The following is a 23,475-nucleotide window of genomic DNA, read 5'->3' on the forward strand; positions in this document are numbered from 1 at the left end:
TGGGCCTGGCATCGTCCTAGTCAGCGCCAGCCTGGGATCCCCAGGAGTCACGGAACCCTGTGGGCGCCAAGGGGAGGGAACAGCCACCCTTTATGGGGGCTTCCTCCTCCTCCTCGCCAGATGAAGCACTGGCGGGCACCACTATAGCCCCAGCTCTGGAGGACAACAGGGTGTTCCAGCAGTTACTGCTGTGAGTTGCCCAGGGCCTGCACATTCAGGCAGAGGAGGTAATAGAAGACGCGGATCCCATGCTGGACATCCTAGCGCCCTCTGGACCCGCATGCATTGCCCTCCCTCTCATCAAAACTATGTGCCATGACCAAAATGTTATGGCAGAGCGCAGCCTCGTTGCCCCCCACAGCCAAGCACAATGAAAAGTGCTACTTTGTGCCATTGAAGGGTTATGAGCATCTGTACTCGCACCCACTGCCTGATTCCCTGGTCGTGGACACTGCTAACCAGCGCGAGTGGCAGGGTTATCGGGGACCTTCTCCTAAGAACAGGGAAGCGAAAAGACTCGACCTTTTCTGTAGAAAGGTCTGTTCTATGGGCGGGTTCCAGCTCCACATTTAAATCAGCAGGCCATTGTTAGCAGGCACTGCTATAATACATGTGGAGCAATGGCAAAATTTGCAAAGCTGCTGCCACAAGACTCCTGTGCCGAGTTCTCGGCCTTGGTCGAGGAAGGCAAGCTCATCTCACGAGCTTCCCGGCAGGCGGCGCTACACAGAGCTGTTGCGATCTCCAGGGTGATGGCTACACGCATGGCCATGAGAAAGGGCTCTTGGCTCCAAGTTTCAGGTCTGCTGCACAAGGTCCAGCAGACCATTCAGGACTTCCCCTTTTGAGGGTGTGACTCTGTTTTCCGAAAAGAGAGATAGAAGGCTTCATAGCCTAAAAGACTCAAGAGCCACCCTCCAATACTGGGCCCCCGTACTCCTGCCACACAGCAGAAACATTTCAGACCACAATCTCCTCTGCAGTTCTACCAACAACAGAACCAACAGGGCAGTTCCCAGAGGAGGAATAGGAGTGGCAGGAAAAGGCTGAACCCATCCTCAGGCCAGGGCTCTGGCCAATCCAAACCACCTCCCGGCCCCAAATTGACCTTTTTGAAGGTTCGGTCAAGGTCAGTGCACCAGAACGAGAATTGGATCTACTCTGCCTTACCTTCCCATACCGACTATCCCCTATCACTTTGGACCGCTCAGTGCCCCACACAGTAGAGAGGGGATACTCCATCCAATTCTGTGCCCTTCTGCCCTTCCACCCCCCCATTCCCCGTCCCTCTTCAGGGACTCCTCCCACAAGCGACTCCTTATACAGGAGGTGCACTCACTCCTTTCACTAGGGGCAATGGAAGAGGTTTCTCAGGAGCAGAAGGCAAAGGTTTCTATTCCTGGTATTTCCGCATACAAAAAGTCAAATGCGGGCTCAGGCCCATCCTAGACCTGCCAGAACTCAACAACTTCATGAAGAAGCTCAAGTTCTGCATGGTCTCTTTGGCCTCTATCATCCGTTCATTGCATCCAGGAGACTGGTACACCACCCTCGACTTGAAGGGCGCGTACTTTCACATAGCTATAACTTGGCCCACAGAAAATACCTCAGGGTTGTGGTGAACAACAGCCACTCTCAGTTACAGTCCTCCTGTTTGGCCTGTCAGCGACTCAAGTGTTCACCAAGTGCACGGCAGTCGTGTTACCGTACCTCGGCAATTGGCTCATCAAGGGCCGCTCTAGAGCTCAAGTGGAGGCACAGGTCAACTTCATCAGAGTGATGTTCGACAATCTGGGCCTTCTTCTGAATGAGGGGAAATCGATGTCTCCAGCAGATAGAATTTATATGGTGATGCTGGACTCGACCCAGGCCAGGGCATACCTCCCGGAGGTGAGGTTCCAAGCCCTCGGCAACATCTTTTTCATCTTCACTGTACCTATGTGGTGCAGCACGTCAGACTCAGACTTCGGCCTCTTCAGTCATGGCTAGCCTCGGTGTGTTGACCATCACGGGACAATTTGGACAGGGCTGTAACCTTGCCCTGCTGTTCTCTGCCTCTCCTGTGGTGGCTGACTCCACCCACAGGTACTATGAGGGCCCCTTCTTCTCCCTCCTCTCTCTCTCTCTCTAGACACATCAGCATCATCTCTGGGGGGGGGGGCTGGGGACCTCAGGACTCGAAATGTCCATCAGTGATGACAGACAACACCATGGCGATGTTCTGTATCAACAAACAGGGGTACACGCTCCTCTCCTCTGTGGCAGGAAGCCCTCATGTTGTGGGACTTCTGCATAGAGTGTTCAATACACCTGCAATCATCGTACCTCCCGGGGTATAGAATGAGTTGGCGGACTATCTCAGCAGGTCATTCCATGGCCACGAGTGGTCCTTATGCCCAGATGTTGCAAACTCCATCTTCCATCGGTAGGGATTTCCCCAGATAGACCTATTTGCCACACGGCACAACAGGAAGTGTCAGCAGTTTTGCTCTTCCTGAGTCTCAGTCGGGCTTCCATCGCGGTCGCATTCTTTCTGCCATGGGGAGATGATCTCCTTTACGCGTTCCCACCCATTTCGCTTGTTTACAAGGTTCTTCTCAAGATACGGAGGGAACAGGCTTCAGTGATGATATAGCTCCAGTCTGGCCCCGCCAGCACTGGTATGCATCACTCCTGCAAATGTCCATGGAAGCCCCAGTCACTTTGCTGCCTTTCCCGGATTTATTGATCCAGGATCACGGTCATCGCCAGCACCCGAACCTCAAGTCACTACACCTCAACGGCATGGAAGCTCCATGACTGAATCTACTGAAGCTTTCCTGTTCAGACCTGGTAAGACATGTCCTCCTTGGAGTAGAAAGCCCTCCACCAGGGTTACCTACCTAGCCAAGTGGAAGACCCACCTCAATCTGATCAACACAACACAGTTTGTCGCCCACTCTCGCCTCTATACCATTGGGCTACCTTCTCCACCTTAAGCAGCAGGGGCTGTCTATGTCATCAATAAGGGTTCACTTGGCTGCTATCTCGGCTTTCCATCCAGGTGCTGAAAACCGGTCGTTGTTTTGCTAACCCTGTAGTTAGCAGTTTCCTCAAAGGGCTCGACAGGCTATACCTGCACGTCCGACAGCTGGTCCCAGCCTGGGACCTCAATCTGGTCCTTTCCAGGTTGACAGGGCTGCCCTTTGAACCACTGGTGATATGCTCCATGCTCTGTCTCTCTTACAAGGTGGTGTTTCTGGTGGTGATAACCTCAGCCAGGAGGGTGTCTGAGCTGAAGGCCCTAACATCAGAGCCTCCCTACACTGTGTTCTGTAAGGACAAGATTCAGCTCAGACCACACCCAACTTTCCTCCCGAAGGTGGTTTCCCAATTCCACATCAACTAGGACATTTTCCTCCCAGTGTTCTATCCTAAATCACATTCAAGCAGGAGGGAGCAGAGGCTGCACTCACTGGATATTCGCAGAGCACGAGCCTTCTATGTCGAGAGAACGAAGCCGTTCCAGAAGTCTATTCAACTCTTTGTAGCTGTGGCAGACAGTCTCCTCCCAATGAATTTCGTCATGGATCATGTCCTGCGTCCGGGAGTGCTACAACTTGGCAGGGGTGCCTGCTCCTCTTTGCATGGCGCACTCCACCGGAGCGCAGGCTTCCTCCGGGGTATTCTGTTGCGGGTTCCCACCCAGGAAATCTACAGAGCGGTGACATGGTCCTCCATACACACGTTCACCGCACATTATGCGGTCACCCGGCAGGCCAGAGACAATGCGACCTTTGGTAGAGCAGTACTCCAATCAGTAGTCAACTGCGGCCTCGCCTCCAGAATTTAGGCTTGGAAGTCACCTAATTGGAATGGACATGAACAACACATCTCGAAGAATAACAGTTATGAGAAGGTGAGGAACCGTTGTTTCTGTTGAGCGTAAACAACACTGCATTATTTGTACGCATACCCTCTTAAACAGTGATAGGAATTGCCCAGGTCAGCAGCACTGAAAACTGGTAATTGGATTTTAACAGCACCTTAGTTGCTAACAGAATTTACAGCTTCTAACCTGGACCAATTAAACCCTAATCTTGGGACACTCCTACTGCTTGGAAAGATCCTCACAGCTTTGGTATGGGGCTGGTCTAGCCAACAGTGTTACATTTAAAAAAAAAAATGCATTGGCATATGCTGCCATGCTGGTAACTGTCATTGATAATTTCATATTGTATTATTGCCGTATCAAGGGTTGTCTCCAAATTGACTCTTCAGGTAATGGTGGCAGCTCGTGTGGATTGAACAATATAAAGCTGCTCTGGTAATATTCCATCTGTTGGAATTTTGGACCAGATATTACTATTTTAAATTTTGTGAAGTGCCAGGAAGGTGCTATAAACTTTAAATAAACACCGAGAAGAAAAGTTACAGTGCCTGCTGGTCTCTTCAGCATGACAGGAAAAGAACACCATTTGGTTTGCAGAATACTCCGAGAATGAGGATATCTTGCAGAGAGGAAACCTAGTCACTGCTCGCAACGCAAGATGATGGGCCTCCATAGATCTGAGTTCTAGTCCCATCTCTGCCACTTTGCTATGCAACCTGGACATCTGTGTTTCTCTGCTATTGCTGTGAGATTTAATTCTTTAATGCTTGGAAAGTGCGCGGAGATCCTCTCATAGAAGAAGCTATATAATGTAGTCTGACTGAGTTGTTGCTGTTGTGTCCGCTTCCCATGCTCTTTGAGGACTTGCCCTTTGTTAGTCATGTCCCTTGAAAACGGAATTTTGCTTTGGAATCAGAACTACAGGGCAGGGCTGTGGAGCCATATAGCGAAAGTGCCAATATTTGTATTTGCATATCACTTATTATTACTACACATAAGCTTGGAGGAGGCAAGAACAGCACAGGAGGGGAGGGTGAAGAATAGAGCCATTTTGATTTACATACGGGTCAGGATGTTTTCTCCATATTATCTCATGTAAAAGGACCTGGTAGAAAGTCTCAGCCTCTCTTGTCAGTTTCGACATCCCTTGGGGAGTTGTTTGCAGTTTTGGTTTCAGTGCTAGCTGGGGATTATGCAGGGAGGGAAAATAAACAATTATGCCACCCCTCAGTGCACACAAACACACTGCCAGGAGCCGACTGCACTGTGGGTAAAATGACTCCGAAATTGTGTGTAATGAGTAGGAAAAGATTAGAGACAGCTCTTGCTATGCTGAAAATTGACATTAGTTTGGGGGGGAGGGGGAACCTCTTTACTAGTCAGCCTAGGAGGTCTAATTCAAGCAGTAAAATAAATAAATAAAATAAATAAAGGCATATCACAGTGGTATTGGTGGTTTCCCCAACGAGCTCTATCTGGCCGGAAGGCTATTCAGCATAATGCAAAATTAAATTATAAAAACTGGCTTGAATATTTAGATGGAGGAGCCATTTGGAAGCAGTTTATTTAGACGAACCGGCAATGACCCACAACAGTGAGACATCAAGCGTGAAATTTACTAGAAATTAGCACCAGGGTCTCAGACTCAGCATGAATAGTTTGATAGGATGCAAATCCCAGTGATATTAAACTGCATCACTGCTGGTGCTACAGGGTCACTCTCGGTTGGTTTTTCATGTTACACTTATTATTTTTTCCTGGGACCAGTTATAAATAACAATAAAAAAAAAATCTTGTTGAAAACTTCAACCAGAATGAAAAGGCCATTTTAAATCTCTGATTACCTGGATGTTGAAATACAGCACTGCCTATATTTAATGGGTTTATGAGGTACATTATGTGTATGTAGACGATGTATGCTTGGTGTTTACCTTAAGGTCCTATCTGGTAATCCCGCCAAACTGATGAGAACTGTTCCAGCTTCGAGGGAGTAGGGCATACTGCCCATCATTATAGAAATAAAAAAAGCTGTCTGCAGCCTTTCTAGCATGCTTGATGCATCTGGCTGCCAATATTTACCCATACAGCGTAATGATAGTTTCTGGCAGATTTTATATCTGTATACAGTAGATGCAGACACACACTGCAGGTAAACACCTAGATATTGAATGTGAAAGTGCATGTTACATGGACAGACTATCATGCTGCATAACAAACTGCACTGCTCTTCTGAAAGGTCTGTAAGCATTTCCAATCGACACTCTGCTTTTCAAGTGTTTGTGAGTCCCAGGTTTGAATTCATATTGGAGTGAAATCTGGCCAGGAAGTTCCATTCATGTTAATTTTTTCCCCAGTTTGCTGGGGTCTTCTTTATTTATGTTCAAATGTACAAAAAGGCAGTTTAAAAAGACAAACTGAGGAATTCCAGCTTTAATTGTCTTTGCTCATATACTCAGCATAAATATCTGTATTTCTGAACACAGTTGTGCAACCATTTAGTTCTTAAAGGTGGCTAGTCTCTTGCTCTTTGCCATGATAACTTTTTAAACCATATTCAGTATGTTAAGTTACAGTAATAACTGTTTTAAAAATCTCTGCCCTGCCAAGGCACTAGGACTGCCCAAAGAATGAAAACACAGGACTGTGGGCACCATTAAAACATGGCACCATTTACCATCTGCAGTAGTTAAATTCAGTGCGGTATTTCCCATTCTAACAATACAGAATGCTGCAGTAAAGGTATTTATCACAGTGTGGTAAATGTTTTGTACTTTCGTACTCAAATACACTATTAATATAATACAGGGAGCATGTGTTTTCTAGTGGCTAGACCAGGGGACTAGGAATCAGTATTCCTGGATTCCCTTCGCTGAATTTTGAATGACCTTCAGCAATTCTGTTATTTCACTTTCACCGTCAGTAAAATAGATATTATAACAATACCTATTTCACTATGATGTTGTTTTACTTAGCTAAGTATGTTTGCAAAGGGCTTTAGGATGAAAGGTGCTATAGAAGTGCAAAGCTTTTTTTTATTGTTAAATATATAAAAGAGTCTGGGTAACTGTTTTTTGTAACCACATAAATTATGCCTCAGTTTCCCCTGCTGTGAATTGGCTCCATAGTGTAGAAACTTGTACAAGGCATCACAGTGATTTATATTATAGTACTGGAGGACCAGATCATTTACTCTTACTTGAGCATAGCTTTTGTAAAGGGAAATCATACCTCACCAATCTATTAAAATTATTTGAGGGAGTCAACAAGCACGTGGATAAGGGTGATCTAGTCAATATAGTGTACCTGGATTTTCAGAAAGCCTTTGACAAGGTCCCTCACCGCAGACTCTTAAGGAAATTAAGTAGCCCTGGGATCAGAGGAAAGGTCCTTGCATGATCAGTAATTGGATGAAAGATAGAAAACAAAGGGTAAGAAAAAATGGTCAGTTTTCACAATGGAGAGATGTGAACAGCGGCATCCCCCAAGGAGCTGTACTGGGACCAGTGCTGATCACCATAATCATAACGACGTGGAAAAAGGGGATGAACAGTGGCAAAGTTTACAGACGATACAAAATGAATTCAAGATAGTTACGTTCAAAGAAGACTGTGGGCGGTTACAGAGGGATCTCACAAAACTGAGTGACTGGGCAATAAAAATGGCAGATGAAATTCAACGTTGATAAGTACAAAGTAGTGCACACTGGAAAAAATAATCCCTACTCTACATATACAGTGATGGGGGTCTAGATTATTTATACGCGATTTGTTGGGGAAGAGTCAACACAGTTTTTTTTAAAGGGGAGCACGGATGTGACATTCCAGCAAACAGAATGATGTGATGTGTCAGTTTCTTCCATTCCTTACCATAAAGAGTCTTGACAAACATTTGAAATATTCCAGTGAACATGAAAGAACCACGGTGGTCCCCTTCCCATCTGATCAGGTACGAAGAAGCCATGAAGCTGACATAAGTGGAACATTTAGGGTATTCTTTAGATCACTGTTAAAAACAATTGTCATTTAAAACAAAACAGGTAGCAGTTAGGGCCAGATGATGCATCCTTCATAGACCCCAAACTCCCAGTACTTCAGTGGAAGTTTGGCTGCACAAGGGCATCAAGCTGAATCAGAGGGAGTTTTGTATGCTTCGTGCTGGATCCATTGACTTCAGCAGGAATTTTGCATGCCCAAGGGATTGCATCAGGTTATCTCAGTGGGAGTTTTGGGTGTGCAGGAGATGCAGGCCAATGGGTCTTTGGTGTAAGCAATATCAAGTTAAGGCTGCTAGGCAGTTGCAGGGGAAGTGAGTGCTCTTGCATTTCATATGCTTAATGCATGGGCCCAAAAAGGGGGGGAGAGAGAGAAGGAACCTTTGTTCTGAAGGCCATGCCTCTGGGTGGTTTAAAGGCCCGATCCTGCTCCCATTCAGAGCAGCAAAACTCCCACTGACCCCAGTGACGCAAGTTCAGTCAAGCCCTAAATGAGACCTTTCACATAGTCTCTCGCGCGCTCTTTCCCTCTGTCTCCCCATTCCTCTTCCACCTCCCCAATCCAAACAAGTGGCACTTGTCTCCCCCCACACTTGTCCAAGTAAAATATATACTCTTGGCAGGGGTGAAAAATGAATTGCTAATTACACAATCATTTTATTATGTAGCACCAGTAAAAAATGTCTAATGAAGAATTAATTCAGTTAAAATAATTTGAATCAAGCAATTATTTTCTTAACACTAGAATTAGCTGAAAGTACTTCAAGTGGTTTATTACTAGCACTACATAATAAAGTAATTGTATAATTAGTAATAAATTTGTCACTCCTTTTGAGGCCTCTCTCTTCTTTTCTCGGGACAAATGAAGAGTTTGGAGTTTTGTTCCCCATCTCCAGTATTTAGCATTTATATATATTCACATGTATATCAGCAGGAAATAGATCATTCTTCTCTTCAGCATTGTTTGGACTGACTTAAAGGATTTTAAACTATTTGTCTAGGGTGTTCAGAGAATGAACTCTATAAAGAAGCATTCTTTGCACGTGCAGCGTGCTTTAGTACATATGCGGGTGTTTATGAGAGGACCCCAGAGGCCCAGTGGTGAAGGTGCTAGTCTGGTACTTGAGTCCCTGGGTTCAGTTCCTTGCTCTCCCCCAAGCTTCCTGGGTGACCTTAGGCAAGTCATTGTTTCTCTGCCTCAGTTCCCCTTTGTAAAATGGTGCTTCTCTGCCTCACAAGGCTCTTATGAGGATAAATACGTCAAAAGGTGGTGAGGTGATTCAGATGCGGTGGTAATGGGGCTTATATAAGTACCTAAGGTATATCATTGTTTCCATGATATAGCCTTTTATATGACTATTAGAAAAGGCCAGTATGATTTTGGCATGTAAAGGCATTGTGTCATGGAGCAGAGAGGAAAACACCTTTGTTTCACTGCTCTAGTGCAAACACATCTGGAATACTAGTTATTTTAGGGTATCATGACACTGCAGAGTTATTGACCAATTGGAAGGAGTTCAGAGAAGAGCAACAAAAATGATCAGAGGACTTGAAGGGACTGTATTAGGAGGAAAATATTTGAAAGAGATGAGTATTTGTAGGTTACCTAAGCAACGACGGAGGAGTCTACAAATATTTAAAGGATTCCCGCACCAAGAAGGGGCAGAGATTATGTAGTATGATGCAGGGAGTAACGGTCTGAAACTAACAAAGGGAAAACGCATGTGGAATACCATGCAAAAATTCCTGACAAGATTATCTGTTAGGCTGTTGAATGGTCTCCCTAAGGAAGTGGGACTTCCAAATCAAAGCTTTACAAAGCACTGGAAAATGTACTCCTTTGACAAAGAGAAGGACTAGTAGGTATTTCCCATCTCTAACATATTTGAGTCAGCGATTCTATATATAATGGAGTATGTAACAATGTATGCACTTGAGGCTGCTTAATTGTTTCCATGATAAACTCCTATATCATGTCATATTTGTTACTTTCTTTTAAATCACCTTTGGGGCTGACAGTTTCCATGCATTGACTCTGCGTGGTGGTGCAATTATTATTGTTAAGTTTCAGTAAAATCCCTTCCGCTGTTCTTGATTGAAGGAAAGGAGGAAAATAAGTTTTCACACCAGAGAAAAAGAATGAACTGCACTCGTTCTGATGACATGCAAAGTATTTATAGCCCTTTGTGCTGCGCCACACACAGGCTCGCTCGCTAGATTTTATGTGAATAAAAGTATATGGAAAACTTTTCAAATTTGGGGACCTACAGTTAGGCACCTAAGTTTGTATTTAGGCATCTGTCTGGTCTGAATTGCCGAGCACCCAGAAATACCCATTGACTTCTTCAGTAGGATACCCTGGGGGTGGATCCTTTTGTGGGGCTCATTATGAGACTTCAGTATGGCAAGCGGGTGGCCCAGAATAAGGGTCTATGAACTTATTTGGATGCAATAGGAATGAAGCAAATCTCAAGCTCCAGACTGGAGCTGCTGAACCTGGAAGCAGAAGTGCTCTTATAACATGAGAATGTCTATGATCCTGGTTCTTTGCCAGGGACAGGGAAGAGGTTTGGATGTCTCCAAAAATTGCCCTTTTGCAAATACTCCAGGCCAATTTTACAAACCTAATGGCTTCCCTTAAAGTCCATGTAATGCCTAGAAGCGCTTGCAGGGTGGTGCTGAGGGGTGCTGCTTAGGAATCCAGCAGTGGAAATGCTGAGGGTTTTTTTTGTTTTTTTTTTATTTGCCAAGATTGAGGAGGATAAAGAACTTAAACTACTGTGTCCTTTTCCCAGACATGTATGACCAGGTGCTGAAGTTTGGTGCCTACATTGTGGATGGCCTAAGAGAATATAGACAGCCAGTGCTTGTGTACATCCCGCCCCAAGCCGAGCTGAGAGGAGGATCCTGGGTCGTGATTGATCCCACCATTAATCCCCGACACATGGAGATGTACGCAGACCGAGACAGCAGGTAAAGGAACCCACTTAGCTTGACTCCTTTCTGTATATCGTACTGCTCCAAGAGAAGAATACCAGACTAAGTAAGCCATTGCTTTGTGGTAAGGCAGGGCTTGTGTGCTTGTCTTATGTTCTTATGGACATAAAGGAGGGGGGTTGGTTTGCTTTCTGGCTTTCCAAAGAAGGGACTGTTGTCTAGTGGTTAGCGCAAGAGACTAGGAGTAAGGACTTTTGGGTTCTGTTCTTGACTCAGCCATTGACTCCCTCACCTTGGTCAAGTTCCTTACCTTTACCTGCCTCCAGGGGGTTGGGTGGGACCTCATTAGTTAATGTTTGTAAAGCATTTTGGCAGAAAGGCTTCAACTTACCATCTGATTTTTGCACCCCCAGTTTTTTCACTTTGAAATAACTGGGTACAATTTGGCAAGCACAAATAAGCGCTGCTGCGTTTAGAAATACTTAGATCTCTGAACAGGCAATGGTGTAGCTGTCACTCACATGTCTATAAAATGCAACATGCATAAATGTACTCATGGTATTTGGTATTCCTGGGTGTAAAATGATGATTAATTGGAAGTGAATTTTTAAAAACAAGCCCTCCAGCCTCTGAAGGAAAAAAAAAATAAAAAGATGATACTGGCTGGTTTGGAGGGGTATAACAATCCTGCCTACCAGTGACTAATATAAACAGGATAAGCTATGAGGGCATAGTGCTATGCTCTTATCAAAGGAGTTTTACTTGGAGCAGGCAAGGGAAGGAGGACAGAGGTGAGGTTATGTTACAGAAAGGAACAGCAAAGCAGTTCAAACACTTGAGAGATCCTGACCGTGTTATATTTCTGTTTTTAATCTATTTGATCCGGTCAGCCATATGATCTGAAAATAGCCTGGCAGATGGGAAAATAGACTAACGTCTGAAGGTGAAAACAACATTATTATTCTGATGTGACCCTTGTTACACAATTCCCCAGATGTATTTCTCTGGGTTCCACTCACAAAAGTGGGGGCAGTTGCAATTCACCTTGCAACTTCCCTCCTCCTTTTTAGTATGCATGCAACCAGTCCGGTTACCCATTGTATTAGAGAGCATTGCTCTTTCTGCTTATTCACCGGCTAAGTCATTCCCCTCACATCAAATAACCAGCTTACCCCCAGGTGCATCGTGTACTGGAGTAGGAGATGTGGCACCATTTTAATTCAGTTCCAAAAGTTAATCAGCTTTGGCTGACTTGGGATGTGTTCCTTGGAAGAAGCACCTTTCTTTTTGTTTAGAGCAGTTGCCATAGTTGAGATGGCTAATTTAGGACACCTTTAAGGGGCTCTGTTGAACACTCCCATGTACTTCCTTCGCCCTCAATTGTGACGCATTGACCTCCATGAAGAATTGCCAAGTGGCCTATTTCTCCTGCTGTGTAAGAACAAATGGAATGGTCGCACAGGGGAAACCACTGTCACTTGGCCACAGGCTTCTCCTCTGTATCTAGAGTTAGAAGAATTCCTTTTTCTGTACTTTGCATCTCAGAACTTAGGAGGGGGTTATCGCTGTATCTGTTTTTTCCCTCCTTAAAATGGGAAAGGTCAGGATGCTCGGGACAATGAGACCTCTTGTTAGTGCAGGCAAGGATTGTGCAAACACCCCTTCAGCGTGTTTGTTATGAAAAGGGAAGGCAGAGACCTCCTGGTAGATGGTACATTGGCCCCAGTTGGGATCCCTCGGAGACCTCCAGGTAGATGTTGTGTTGGCTCCAGTTCGGATCCTCAAACTCATTTTGTTCTGCGACCGTTCCATCCCACTCAGGCAATTCTGAAAATGAGGCTATTAGATGGTCTTGTAGTCTAGGACTGGGGGCAAGGAGTTTGGGTCTGTTTCTGACAATGCCACAGACTCTCTCTGTGACCTTGGACACGTCACTTAACCTATCTCTACTTCAATTTTCTTCTCTGTAACAGGCCTCACAGATGTCACGAGAACTAATTATTGTTTGTAAAGGGCCTTGAGATCCCAGGATGGAAGATCTATAGAGTACAAAGTGTTTGGATCATCATCATTAGGATTTAATCCCTGTGGACATGTTAATCTACCACACCTGTTAGTGCCTCTCTGAGAATCCCACTTAAAAGGACATACCCAACAACAATGGCCCTTTATCGTCACTCTGTTTTACAGGAGCAGTTCTGCCCTTCATTCACTTCCACCCGACATAACCTGACATTGAAAAGATTCTCACAAACCCCTGCAAGCCAGAACCTCCGAGTTTTTTTGTACCACTTAGCTCATAACCCTGCAGCATGTGGAATCGATTGCAGCAATTTCTAGGAGAGTGTATTTCCAATAGTGTGTTCCCAGCTGTATCTTGCACTGACAGCTGTGCACGCTGAGAACACATTCCGAGTAATTACATGCAAAGGTGCGTATGCCCCTTCAGTGGCTATATCCTGTGGTGCCAGTACAAGTGTGGACTTGCCGCTTCTGCAGCTTTGCTGGACTTGAGAATTGAGGACTTTTGCATAACAGTCTGTAGCTTAGTGACCTGTTGTTGGACTGCAAAAGCTTGTTGTGCAAGTACAGTCTGTGATCATATCCAGGCTGAAGCTCTGCTGTACAATCAGAATGATGCATCTTCCCCAACCATCACTCCTTAGAGCCTCTCCACTGACCTTTCTTTTATCTTCTCTCACTCTTTTGCACTTGAAAGTAAAATAGCTTCTGTCTTCATTGTCAAACATAGATTCCAAACCATGTGTCTTTGACCTGGGAAGCAGGTAGCTTCTGTAATGAGAATTATTTTTTTTTGTCAAGACATTTTCAAAAAACTCACCTACAAGAGCTTTTGGAGCCTAAGTTGAAAGGAGCTACAGGAGTTCCAAATGTTATTTATTAGTACCAAATTGCATCAAATACACCTCTACCTCGATACAACGCTGTCCTCGGGAGCCAAAAAATCTTACGGCGTGAAACCGCATTATATCGAACTTTGATCCATTGGAGTGCACAGCCCTGCCCCCCCGAGCACTGCTTTACCGTGTTATATCCGAATTTGTGTTCTATCGGGTCGCGTTGTATCGAGGTAGTACTAGATTGATATGTTTCTATAAGGCCTCATGCACATCCTATGCACATTGTGTTTGGGGTTAGGTAAATAGTAGCTAAGAGTCTTTCTTTCTCTTTTTCTAAATACTTTCTAGACAACAAATTGTGCTGATCCATTTTGTGTTTTTCCTTATCTGATGATCTGAAAGTGCCTTTCCTTTCTCTTTTCTCATCACTGATCAGAGGAGGCGTTCTGGAGCCAGAAGGGACAGTAGAAATCAAATTCCGCAGGAAAGATTTGGTGAAAACAATGAGACGGGTGGACCCAGTCTACAGTCGTCTGGCAGAGCGACTAGGTATGTCTGGATTGTATTATTGGCATATCAGTGATCCAATCAGCTAATATCTAATGAGTGTGTTTATGGACCTTAAAAAGGGGACACTGAGTTATTTTATCAAATTCATTATAATTTTTATTTACGATCATCCAATTTGGGAAGAAAACCAGATGAGACAAGTTGTGTTTGTTTGCATAGAATATTTTTTATTTACATCTACAACTTTTAGTGTGGGTGTATAGTATCTTTTTAAACCAATTAACATAAGAATGGCCCTACTGGGTCAGAGCAAGGGTCCATCTAGCCCAGTATCCTGTCTTCCGACAGTGGCCAGTGCCAGGAGCCCCAGAGGGACTGAACAGAACAAATAATCATCAAGTTATCCATCCCCTGTCACTCATTCCCAGCTTCTAGCAAACAGAGGCTAGGGATGCCATTGATGGGTCTATCTTTCATGAATTTATCTAGTTCTTTTTTGAACCCTGTTATGGTCTTGGCCTTCACAACATCCTCTGGCAAGGAGTTCCACAGGTTCACCGTGCATTGTGTGAAGAAACACTTCCTTTTGTTTGTTTTAAACCTGCTGCCTATTCATTTCATTTGGTGACCCTAGTTCTTGTGTTATGAGAAGTAGTAAACAACATTTCCTTATCTATTTTCTCTATACCAGTCATGATTTTTCTTTTAAAGAATTGATGGGTTTTATAACAACAATGAAGGTGTCCTGACGCTGGGGTTAATTCTCTAAGTATGCTCAGCTCACTCAAAACTTAGTGGGCCAGATCCTCAGCTGGTGTAAAATTGGTGTCACCGAGGATCCAGTCCAGTATATTTGTGACTTCTGGGTTAAACCTAGTGTCGTGGCTTGTTTTTAACTCCAGTAATTATAGCTACCTACACATGTCCCCTCTGCAGTTGCAACTGGATAAAGTATTATTCACCTCCTAACTTCAAATGTTGTATTACTTTGCTGAGCTGTGACCACTTTGATTTAAATGTGTAGGTATATTATTAAAGTACCTTTCATTTCAAATGATCCCAAAGCACGTTACAAACCCAATAAACAAAAATACAGATTATTCAGCAGTATCAATCTAATATCAGATACATCCTCTCTCAGGGGAGTGGGCTCTTTAAATGGTCTTTGCCATCTCTTATTTCTACAGTATGCTCTTCAAAAGCTGCTGCTCTTGTTCAGAATTAACTATATTTTAGTAGTGGAGGACGTGTTCCCAGTGCATGTGGTTTGTATGTCTGTTTAAATTTATAAAGCCCTTTGGGGTCCTTCAGTATGAAAGGTGCCATGTAAATGTATGATAAATTGTTGCTATTGCTGCTGCTGTTATATTTTATTATTTTTTTTAAATTTATAACAAAACAACTATTTATATACCACAGCCACTCTGATATGTCTTTGGAAGAGAAGAATAATTGAAAAGGGACACTGTCAAGGTTTAAAAAAAAAATCTTTACTATTGCGACATTCTAAAACTTGTTTAAAAATGAACATTTTTAAAATCTCATTTAATTTTTTCTCACTGTGCTGTTTATTTCCTGCATTTCTTTCTGCCGAGAAAGCAGATGAACAAACATTTCAAATGGAAGTTGCTAAAATAAACTGGCTCCGTAGGATTGAAATGCACATTTCTAATGTTCTTAGGTTTGGTAAACGCTTATTTTCACCAGCTCTGAATTTTGGGCTTCATTTGACTTGACAGTGTCCCTTTAGAGACAAATAGATAACCCAGACTCCAACAGATCTTGGGAACTTAGCACAGAGTCCAAGTATATGCACACTTGAAATGCTTTATGCTGCTCAGTTAAAAGGCTGCAGCTTAATTCCTAACCCAGTCAGTCAAGGCAGGATTCATAGCTACACTACCTGGAGGTGATTTTTCTGGACCTCCTTGTGCTTGGTGGAAGAACTGCCCCTCCGGTATGAAAGTCTCTAGAGTTGAGAAGGGGAAATCAGATGTGTAGTTAGAGAAGAGTATACACTGAATAGTCAGCACTTGTGCATGCAGATAAATGGCCCTGCTGCAGGAGCACCATTTTGAGGATATTTACCACAGCAGCAGTAGAAAAGGTCCTGCTCCTCTCAAATTAACAATAACCCCCCCCACAGAAGATGGCGTCTTCCATGACACTGGCAAATTAGTCCAGTCCCGAGCGTGTGTAGACACTGGCCTCGAACAAAGAGGACTGTTTGGTTCTTAATCTCATAGCAGCAGGGAAAAGTAGCAAATGTCATTTTTGTTGTTGCCCTTATGAATTTACTGTTGTGTGGCCCATACCCAATGTTGGTTACATTGAATTCAAGCACTGAATCCCTTCCATTCCATCAGACGCGATTAGAAAACAACCCTAAATCAGGCTGGCTCTGACCCCTGCACCATCCTCTTTTTGATAAGAGAGAAAAAGGGCAAACATTTTTCTACAAGAGTCTCTCTAAAATCCAATGCCAGACTGCGTGGGGGTTTTTTTGTTCATTTTTTTTCCCCTTTCTCTAAACAGGATAATTACTCCATACACTTTAATTAAAATGACTGCAACACAAGAGCAAGTCACTTACAACTGTACATACAGAGAGCTCTAAAAGCTTCAGTCACTGATAAGCATCTCACTTAGATGGCTCTTAATTGCTCCCAGCATCAGGCGATCATTGCTGTTGTTTTGCCACTAATTCCGTACAATGGCAGGAAAGCCAAGATTGCAGGACACAGCGAATTGCATAATTTTTTTTGCTGGTTTTCTTTCTGGCCAATTTAAAATTTGTCAAAGTCGGTCTTCTTCTGGATCACTGCCCTTTGATATTTCGCGCACTCCATTTGCCACAAACAAGCCGCGGGGCCGCAGTTCATGCTGACTCCAGCAGAAGCAGAGAGAGCTCCATTTATCTTACACTGCCTGCTGAATTCTTACTCATTAACTGGGGGTTCACTGCCTCTCTTTAACCCCTGAATGGCTGTCATCATTTCTATGGAGCTGCTGAGTACCGGGGAAGAGGGAGATCTTCATATATGTGTGCGTCTCGTGCAGACGGGTGGGTAAATAGTACAGCGACATTTGTGTTTTCGTTCAAGGAACCTTCAGACATTGGATTTTGACTTGCATGTGTGGGGGGCGGGAGCAGGGAAGGATGACAGGTATTGAATAATTTGACATAAATCTGCTCATTATCAATTTTCTAGCACTATCTCCGAAATCTTCATTAGTTTCATGTTTTATTAAAATAGCATTCAGTGTAACGTTCTCTTACGTGACAGCGTATACTGCAGAGCAACAGGGCAGGAGACGAGGAATCTCGGTCTTGACTCTAGAATGGCTGTGTTCTCTAGAAAGCAGGAGTAGCCATAGAGAGCTATGAATACATAGGAATATACAGTGTAAGCAGCAAGCCTACTGGCCACACTTCACAAGGATATAGGGCTTCTGTTTTTTTCATGTGGGTTTTTTACAATTAGCATAAGGGAGAACGCTTTAGGACTGAAACAGAAATAACAGAAAATGAACTTTATAGTGCAGCATGTTCTTTATTACCATCGGGAAGGCTGTAAATGTAGTGTGTGAGACAGACAATGGGCTTGGTCCCATTTTCATTGAAGGCAATGGCAAAATGGCTTCCATGGAAGCAGGACCTAACCCTAAATTGTTCCCATTTATCTTATCGAAGTTCTTTATCTTGTGGTACAATGGAAAAATCTTGTATTTGTTCAGTATGATCTCACCATGAGCAGATTTTATAAGATGATCATTTTTAGTCTGTCCCTTATAATAAATGTCTGCAGCTGAGTGTTTTATATAGTTTTAGATGTAGTTTTATATAGAGTTGTACATTATGTGTGTGTGTATATTCACACCCATTTATATATAATAATACTCTGTATGAAGTGTTGGATGAGGGATCATTCAGGAAGACTTTGCCCACCTCAGTAAAGCAAAGTTTACTTTTCACAGACACGAAAGCTGTAAACTGCCAATCCACTTCAGGGGCTGAACCTGTCCCTTCCCATTTCAACCAGCCTATCATTGTGACCCCTGACTTCCTTCTCCACTTCGTTTGCTGAAGATGGTTCAGAACCCATCTTGAATCACCAAATAACAAAAACTTAACCAAAGTTTAACCCACATTAGAACAGCAGTGGCTACAGATAAGTTAAGCCAAGCAGTCCATTTTCAGAGAGAAATTTGCATGACAGTTTATTTAAATCCCAATAATGCCATGTGCTGGTGATTACTTTGCAGCATACATCTACAAAATTATTACATTTTTCTTTCGCTTTCTTGATTGGCTAAACAATAGCATCATGTGACCTCTTTGTCATTCTGTACCTAGGTCTGGAAAATCAGACAATAGTCAAAAGTCAGGCAGTAGCTATTTTATAGATTAATAGTCATAGAAATGGAGAGCTAAAAGGGACCTTGAGAGGTCATTTAGAGGTCAGCCCTGTCTGCTGAGACAGGACCAAGTAAACCTAGACCATCCCTGACAGGTGTGTGTCTAATATGTTCCAGCGATGGAAATTTCACAACCTCCCTTGATGATCTATTCCAGTACTTAACTATCCTTTATAGTTAGAAAGATTTTCCTAAATCTCCCTTGCTGCAGATTAAGCCGATTATGTCTTGTCCTACCTTCTAGTCGACATGGAGAACAATTGATCACTTTCCTCTTTATAAAGACTTTTGTCAGGTTCTCCCCTCAGTCGTCTTTTCTCAAGACTAAACATGCCCAGTTTAACCTTTTCTAAATCGGTTTTCTAAACCTCTCATCATTTTTGTTGCTCTCCTCTGGACTCTCTCCAGTTTGTCCAGATCTTTAAAGTGGGGCACCCAAACCTGGACAAAATACGCCAGTGAGGCTTCATCAACGCCTACTAGAGGAGAACAATTACCTCGTGTGTCTTTCATTTGACACTCTTAATATACCACAGAATAATGTCTTTTTCGCAACTACATCACGTTGTTGGCTTATGTTCAATTTTTGATCCACTATAACACCCAGGTCCATTTCTGCAGTACTACTGCCTAGCCAGTTATTCCCCATTTTGTATTTGTGCATTTGATTTGAACCAGTTCACTAATAATATACTTTTGAAAATGAAACTGACCAATGGAAGTACATATATCTCACTTCGGCAAGTTACAACCCCTTATGCTTAACAGTCTAACCCTTTATTGCTCATTTCATTTTAAGAGGACTCCTACAGCATGTGTGAACCCCTTATGCTTAATAATCTTCTCCCGCTTTGTATTTAGCTCAGATGCTCTGGTTACCTTCTCCAGACCTGAAGAACTTTGTGTAGCTTCAAAGTGTGTCCCTTCTACCAACAGAAGTTGGTCCAGTAAAACATATTCCCTCGCCTTCTTTGTCTCTCAAGATTTTTCTGTAATTCTTTTTCTATGTTGTAATTAACCAAAATCCCAATTATTTTCCTGAGCAATAGTTGCATAAAATATTGCCCTTGAGATTGTCCTTCACTTGCAAAATGTGGAATGCCAATCAGCATTGGTCAGTTTGCCGGTAAGGCAATCAGTGTACAGGATTATCTGGTTCTGTGTGCAAACATTGCTATCACTAAAAAATTGCTGTTAATCCAGAATTTCACCTTCCCTGACCCCCGTCTTTTGGATTTCCCTCTCTAGAAAGTGGGAGTTGGAGGGGAATTCCCATAGGTATACAATTTTTCTGGGACATACGATACCAATTTGGGGGGAGGGGAAGGCTGTTTCTATTTTGCACTTTGTATATGGTCCTACAACCTATTATTTCTTCAGAGTTTTGTTTTGAGATGTTACTCACTATATTTTAATTTCAAATAAACAGTCATGAAAGATCTTGGAATGTGGATGGGGATTGGTTGCAGACGATTGTATATTGTCACTGCTGTTAGTCAATAATCTATTGAAAGAGTATAGTTTTTAGATGCTGTGCAATTCCCCTGTGCAATTTGAGGCTCATCCCATCCCTTTTCTCCTCAGACGTCCTGTATTTAACCCCACAGCAAGTCCAAGTTAGTGCTTGTGAGTGTGTTAACGCACATCACAGGTGATTTTGGCCTGTCGTGGTGCTTCATGTCTGCTAGTTTACTTGACCCTAATGCAAGTCCTTAGGAACAAGAATAGTTGAATTGTAGCAGAATAAAACCTTTTCATGTATTGCAATTGCAGAACGACATTTCTGACCAATCTCTTGAGCATCCACAACCTTCACTGGTATTTCACGTTGCATCTTTACAGCTTGAATCCTACTGACTATTTAGAGAAGTGGCTGCAAGCATTTTTTATATATATAATGTACTAAAAAAACCTGCATCGCCACAGACTTGAGTAGGCCTGAATGACCTCCCCTTTAGAGCTGCTCCCTGCAGGTCAGAGGTGAGGCATGCTGGCAGTGCGGCACGGGAGAAGCTTGCACAGTTGCTGAATCTGTTGTGTGGTTAAACAGGAGACATCAGACTCCAGCCTTTAGGGGGGAGAATCTCTCCTATGTGAGGAATTTCAGGCTGAAATAATGTTTGTTGTTGCAGTTGAGGCTGTTAGATGAGGTGGTCATAATCTGTCTTAAAACGGACCCCTCATTACATCATTATATATGGAGTAGCTACCATGCGTCCATAACACTTATTTCCTTAGGACCCATTTCAGTAGTCCATCCCTGTTCAGCATGTGCTTCAGTGGGACCTGCGCATGTGCTTCGCAGACTAGGGATGGACTTAAGCTTTGCTGCAGTGGTGCCTTAATGTTCTTTCCCCTAATCACCCTCAAAAAACCTTCAACATAGTCATTTTAACACTCGGCTAGGTGAGGGCACACATCTGTGTTGCCGGTAGCGAGCATGTTTGTGCTCTTCTGTAGACTAATATTTATGTTGTACAAGACACCCTTAAAAATCACCGGCCTAGGTTTATTTCCCAAACCCCCATTGTTCATGAGGGGGACTAAATTTTGAATTCAGGAAGCAAAGGAAAAGCTCCCTCGCTGGTTTCCCAAAGCCAGGGGCTGCTGACAGAGAAGGGCTAACTCAGGCAGGGGTTAGTCAGTGGTGCTCCTGGGATCCATTCGACTTTGGCCTGGAGACCAGTGGAGCCGGGCCCTCCTGGATCGTTAGGGGGTCGGGGTAGCCACTGTGTAGAGGGCTTCCCTTGTTTTGGGCCAGACTCCACTTGGTGAGATGCTGTTTTAGGATAGTGAGTGTGTTTTGCTCAGTGAAGATATTATCAATAGGAGTCTCATTTACCCCACTCTGGTGGTGTCAAGCAGCGTTAAAGTGAGTGAGGTTCTGCCTCAGCAAGATGCTGGGTGAGAAGCCTGGAGGTTGGGCTGTTGCCTACATCTTTGCTGGCGTAGATGAGAGGCGATGGGAAGCAAGTAGAGAAGCTTTACCGTGTGAGGCTGTGCATTGAGGGCGGAGGGGAAAATCCCCCATATTAATAGCTGAGAAACCGTAAACCATCACATTGATTCAGAAGCTGCCCAGCTTTCTGCAATCAGAGGGAAGCTACAATAACATTTCTCGAAGTCATTTTGTCTAACCTGTTAAACTGGTCATATTTAAAAAAAAAAAAAGCACTTTGCTGCTAAATGTTATGGGAAGCCGTGATTCATGGTCCCGCTCAGCCATTTCCATCTGGCAGGAACTTTATTAAAGGCAGCCTGAGCCCTGACATTCTAGCAGGTTGTAATCACTACCGGACACTGTGCCTGTCAGTGGTGCGCTCTCTCTCTGAGACGTATACATGGGAGGGAAGAGCTGAAGCATTGGCTTGTTACTCCAAAAGAGGTTCTCTGTTTAATGGGGCACAAATCAAAAGAGTTTAGACGTTGCTTTCTCGGCTGCGATTTCTTCCCTTAACTTTTGGAGAGGAGTATAAATTGACATTCAATATCAGAGCACTTTACAGGATAGGTCTCCCTATAGATTTATTACCAAGGCTTTACCATTAGTCTGCACAGGGAGGGCAACCATTAGCCTCTACAGGGGGGAGGGATAGCTCAGTGGTTTGAGCATTGGCCTGCTATACCCAGGGTTGTGAGTTCAATCCTTGAGGAGGCCACTTAGGGATCTGGGGCAAAAATTGGTCCTGCTAGTGAAGGCAGGGGGCTGGACTCAATGACCTTTCAAGGTCCCTTCCAGTTCTAGGAGATTGGTATATCTCCAATTATTACCTTTTATTACCTAACTTCTCTGAAGTCTTCCTCTCTGATCGCAAGCTATAAAGCCTGCACACCTATCCCTGTGCAATGGATAGGAGCAGGCTTTGGGAGGAGCTTCTCCTTCAGACTCGGCGTTTATAAAGGCCGCCTTTAGTTAACTGTTGTGGTAGCCTATAGAAGCGTCAGTCAGGTATTGGGGCCGCAATCTGCCAGGTACCGTGCCTACAAATAGCAAAAAGATGGTCCCTGACCCAAAGAGTACCCAATGCTTTCCAATATAGCTAGCTCCTTATGTGGGATGGTGGAAATAGCTTAGCACGGTGGGGCTCAGAGTTGGGTGACCCTTTTCTGTTCCTAGCATGGGTGTGGATAGCAGAGGAGCACTCCGGTGAAGTTGTGTAAGCGTGAACCAGACAGCCGGAGCCCTGACAAAGAGTCCAGACAATATTTACCTCTTTCATTTTGTGAAAACGTTTGGTGGTAAGTATTTCCTATTCCGAGGTAATAACCCGTTTTTCCTGACTTGTGTTGGTTGTATTTGAATGGAGGCTGTTGGCTTATTCATTCCTATCGTTTTGCGAAACATAGAATCATGATACAGTGATAATCCTTTTTTATTTGTAAAGTGCCATAGTGGGTGCCCTGCCTCCCACGTTTCCCACGTGCAGTCCCACTTCCCAGGAATGCAGTCTAGTGATCACGGAATTGGTTTTCTGGTTAATATGCCTAGCGCTGCCACTAACTCACTGTGGGTGAAACTCGCATGCAGGCAGCCACCCAATCAAAGTAAACAAGCTTTGTGCAGGGAGCTAAGAAGGGGCAGGGGGACAGAAGCTACACCCCCTACAAGCTGGGGGCATGCCATGGGCTGCAGCACAGCCCCTGTGTGAGCACTGCTCCAGCCTCTTGTTGGAGTAGAAACCAGTGCCCCGTGCTCCTTAATTCCTAGACCACCCTGGCATCCTTGGAGCTGGCATGAAGCTTACCTCCCCAGCATGCCACCGTGCACAGCTGTTCCATTCATGCAGGGATTCTGTGGGGTTGAGGGCTTTGTGCAAGACCCCTACCCTGACAAACTTTGGGAAAAGTTACTTACCCTCTGTATTTCAGTGTTACTTCTGCAACAC

General features: G+C 43.9%; 1 protein-coding gene across 10 annotated transcripts in view; it reads left to right on the plus strand.

The window, feature by feature from the left end:
• The window catches only part of ACACA (acetyl-CoA carboxylase alpha), a 207,377-nt gene that overhangs the window by 165,296 nt on the left and 18,606 nt on the right, over nt 1-23,475 (plus strand). For all 10 annotated transcript variants that reach the window (XM_039507941.1, XM_039507936.1, XM_039507932.1 and 7 more), the window contains 2 exons: nt 10,658-10,835; nt 14,097-14,209. In XM_039507941.1, the coding sequence (XP_039363875.1) occupies nt 10,658-10,835; nt 14,097-14,209 (291 nt within the window). The remainder of the gene's footprint in view (nt 1-10,657; nt 10,836-14,096; nt 14,210-23,475) is intronic.

Source organism: Mauremys reevesii, linkage group 20 (genome assembly GCF_016161935.1).
Source record: "Mauremys reevesii isolate NIE-2019 linkage group 20, ASM1616193v1, whole genome shotgun sequence".
NCBI lineage: Eukaryota > Metazoa > Chordata > Testudines > Geoemydidae > Mauremys > Mauremys reevesii.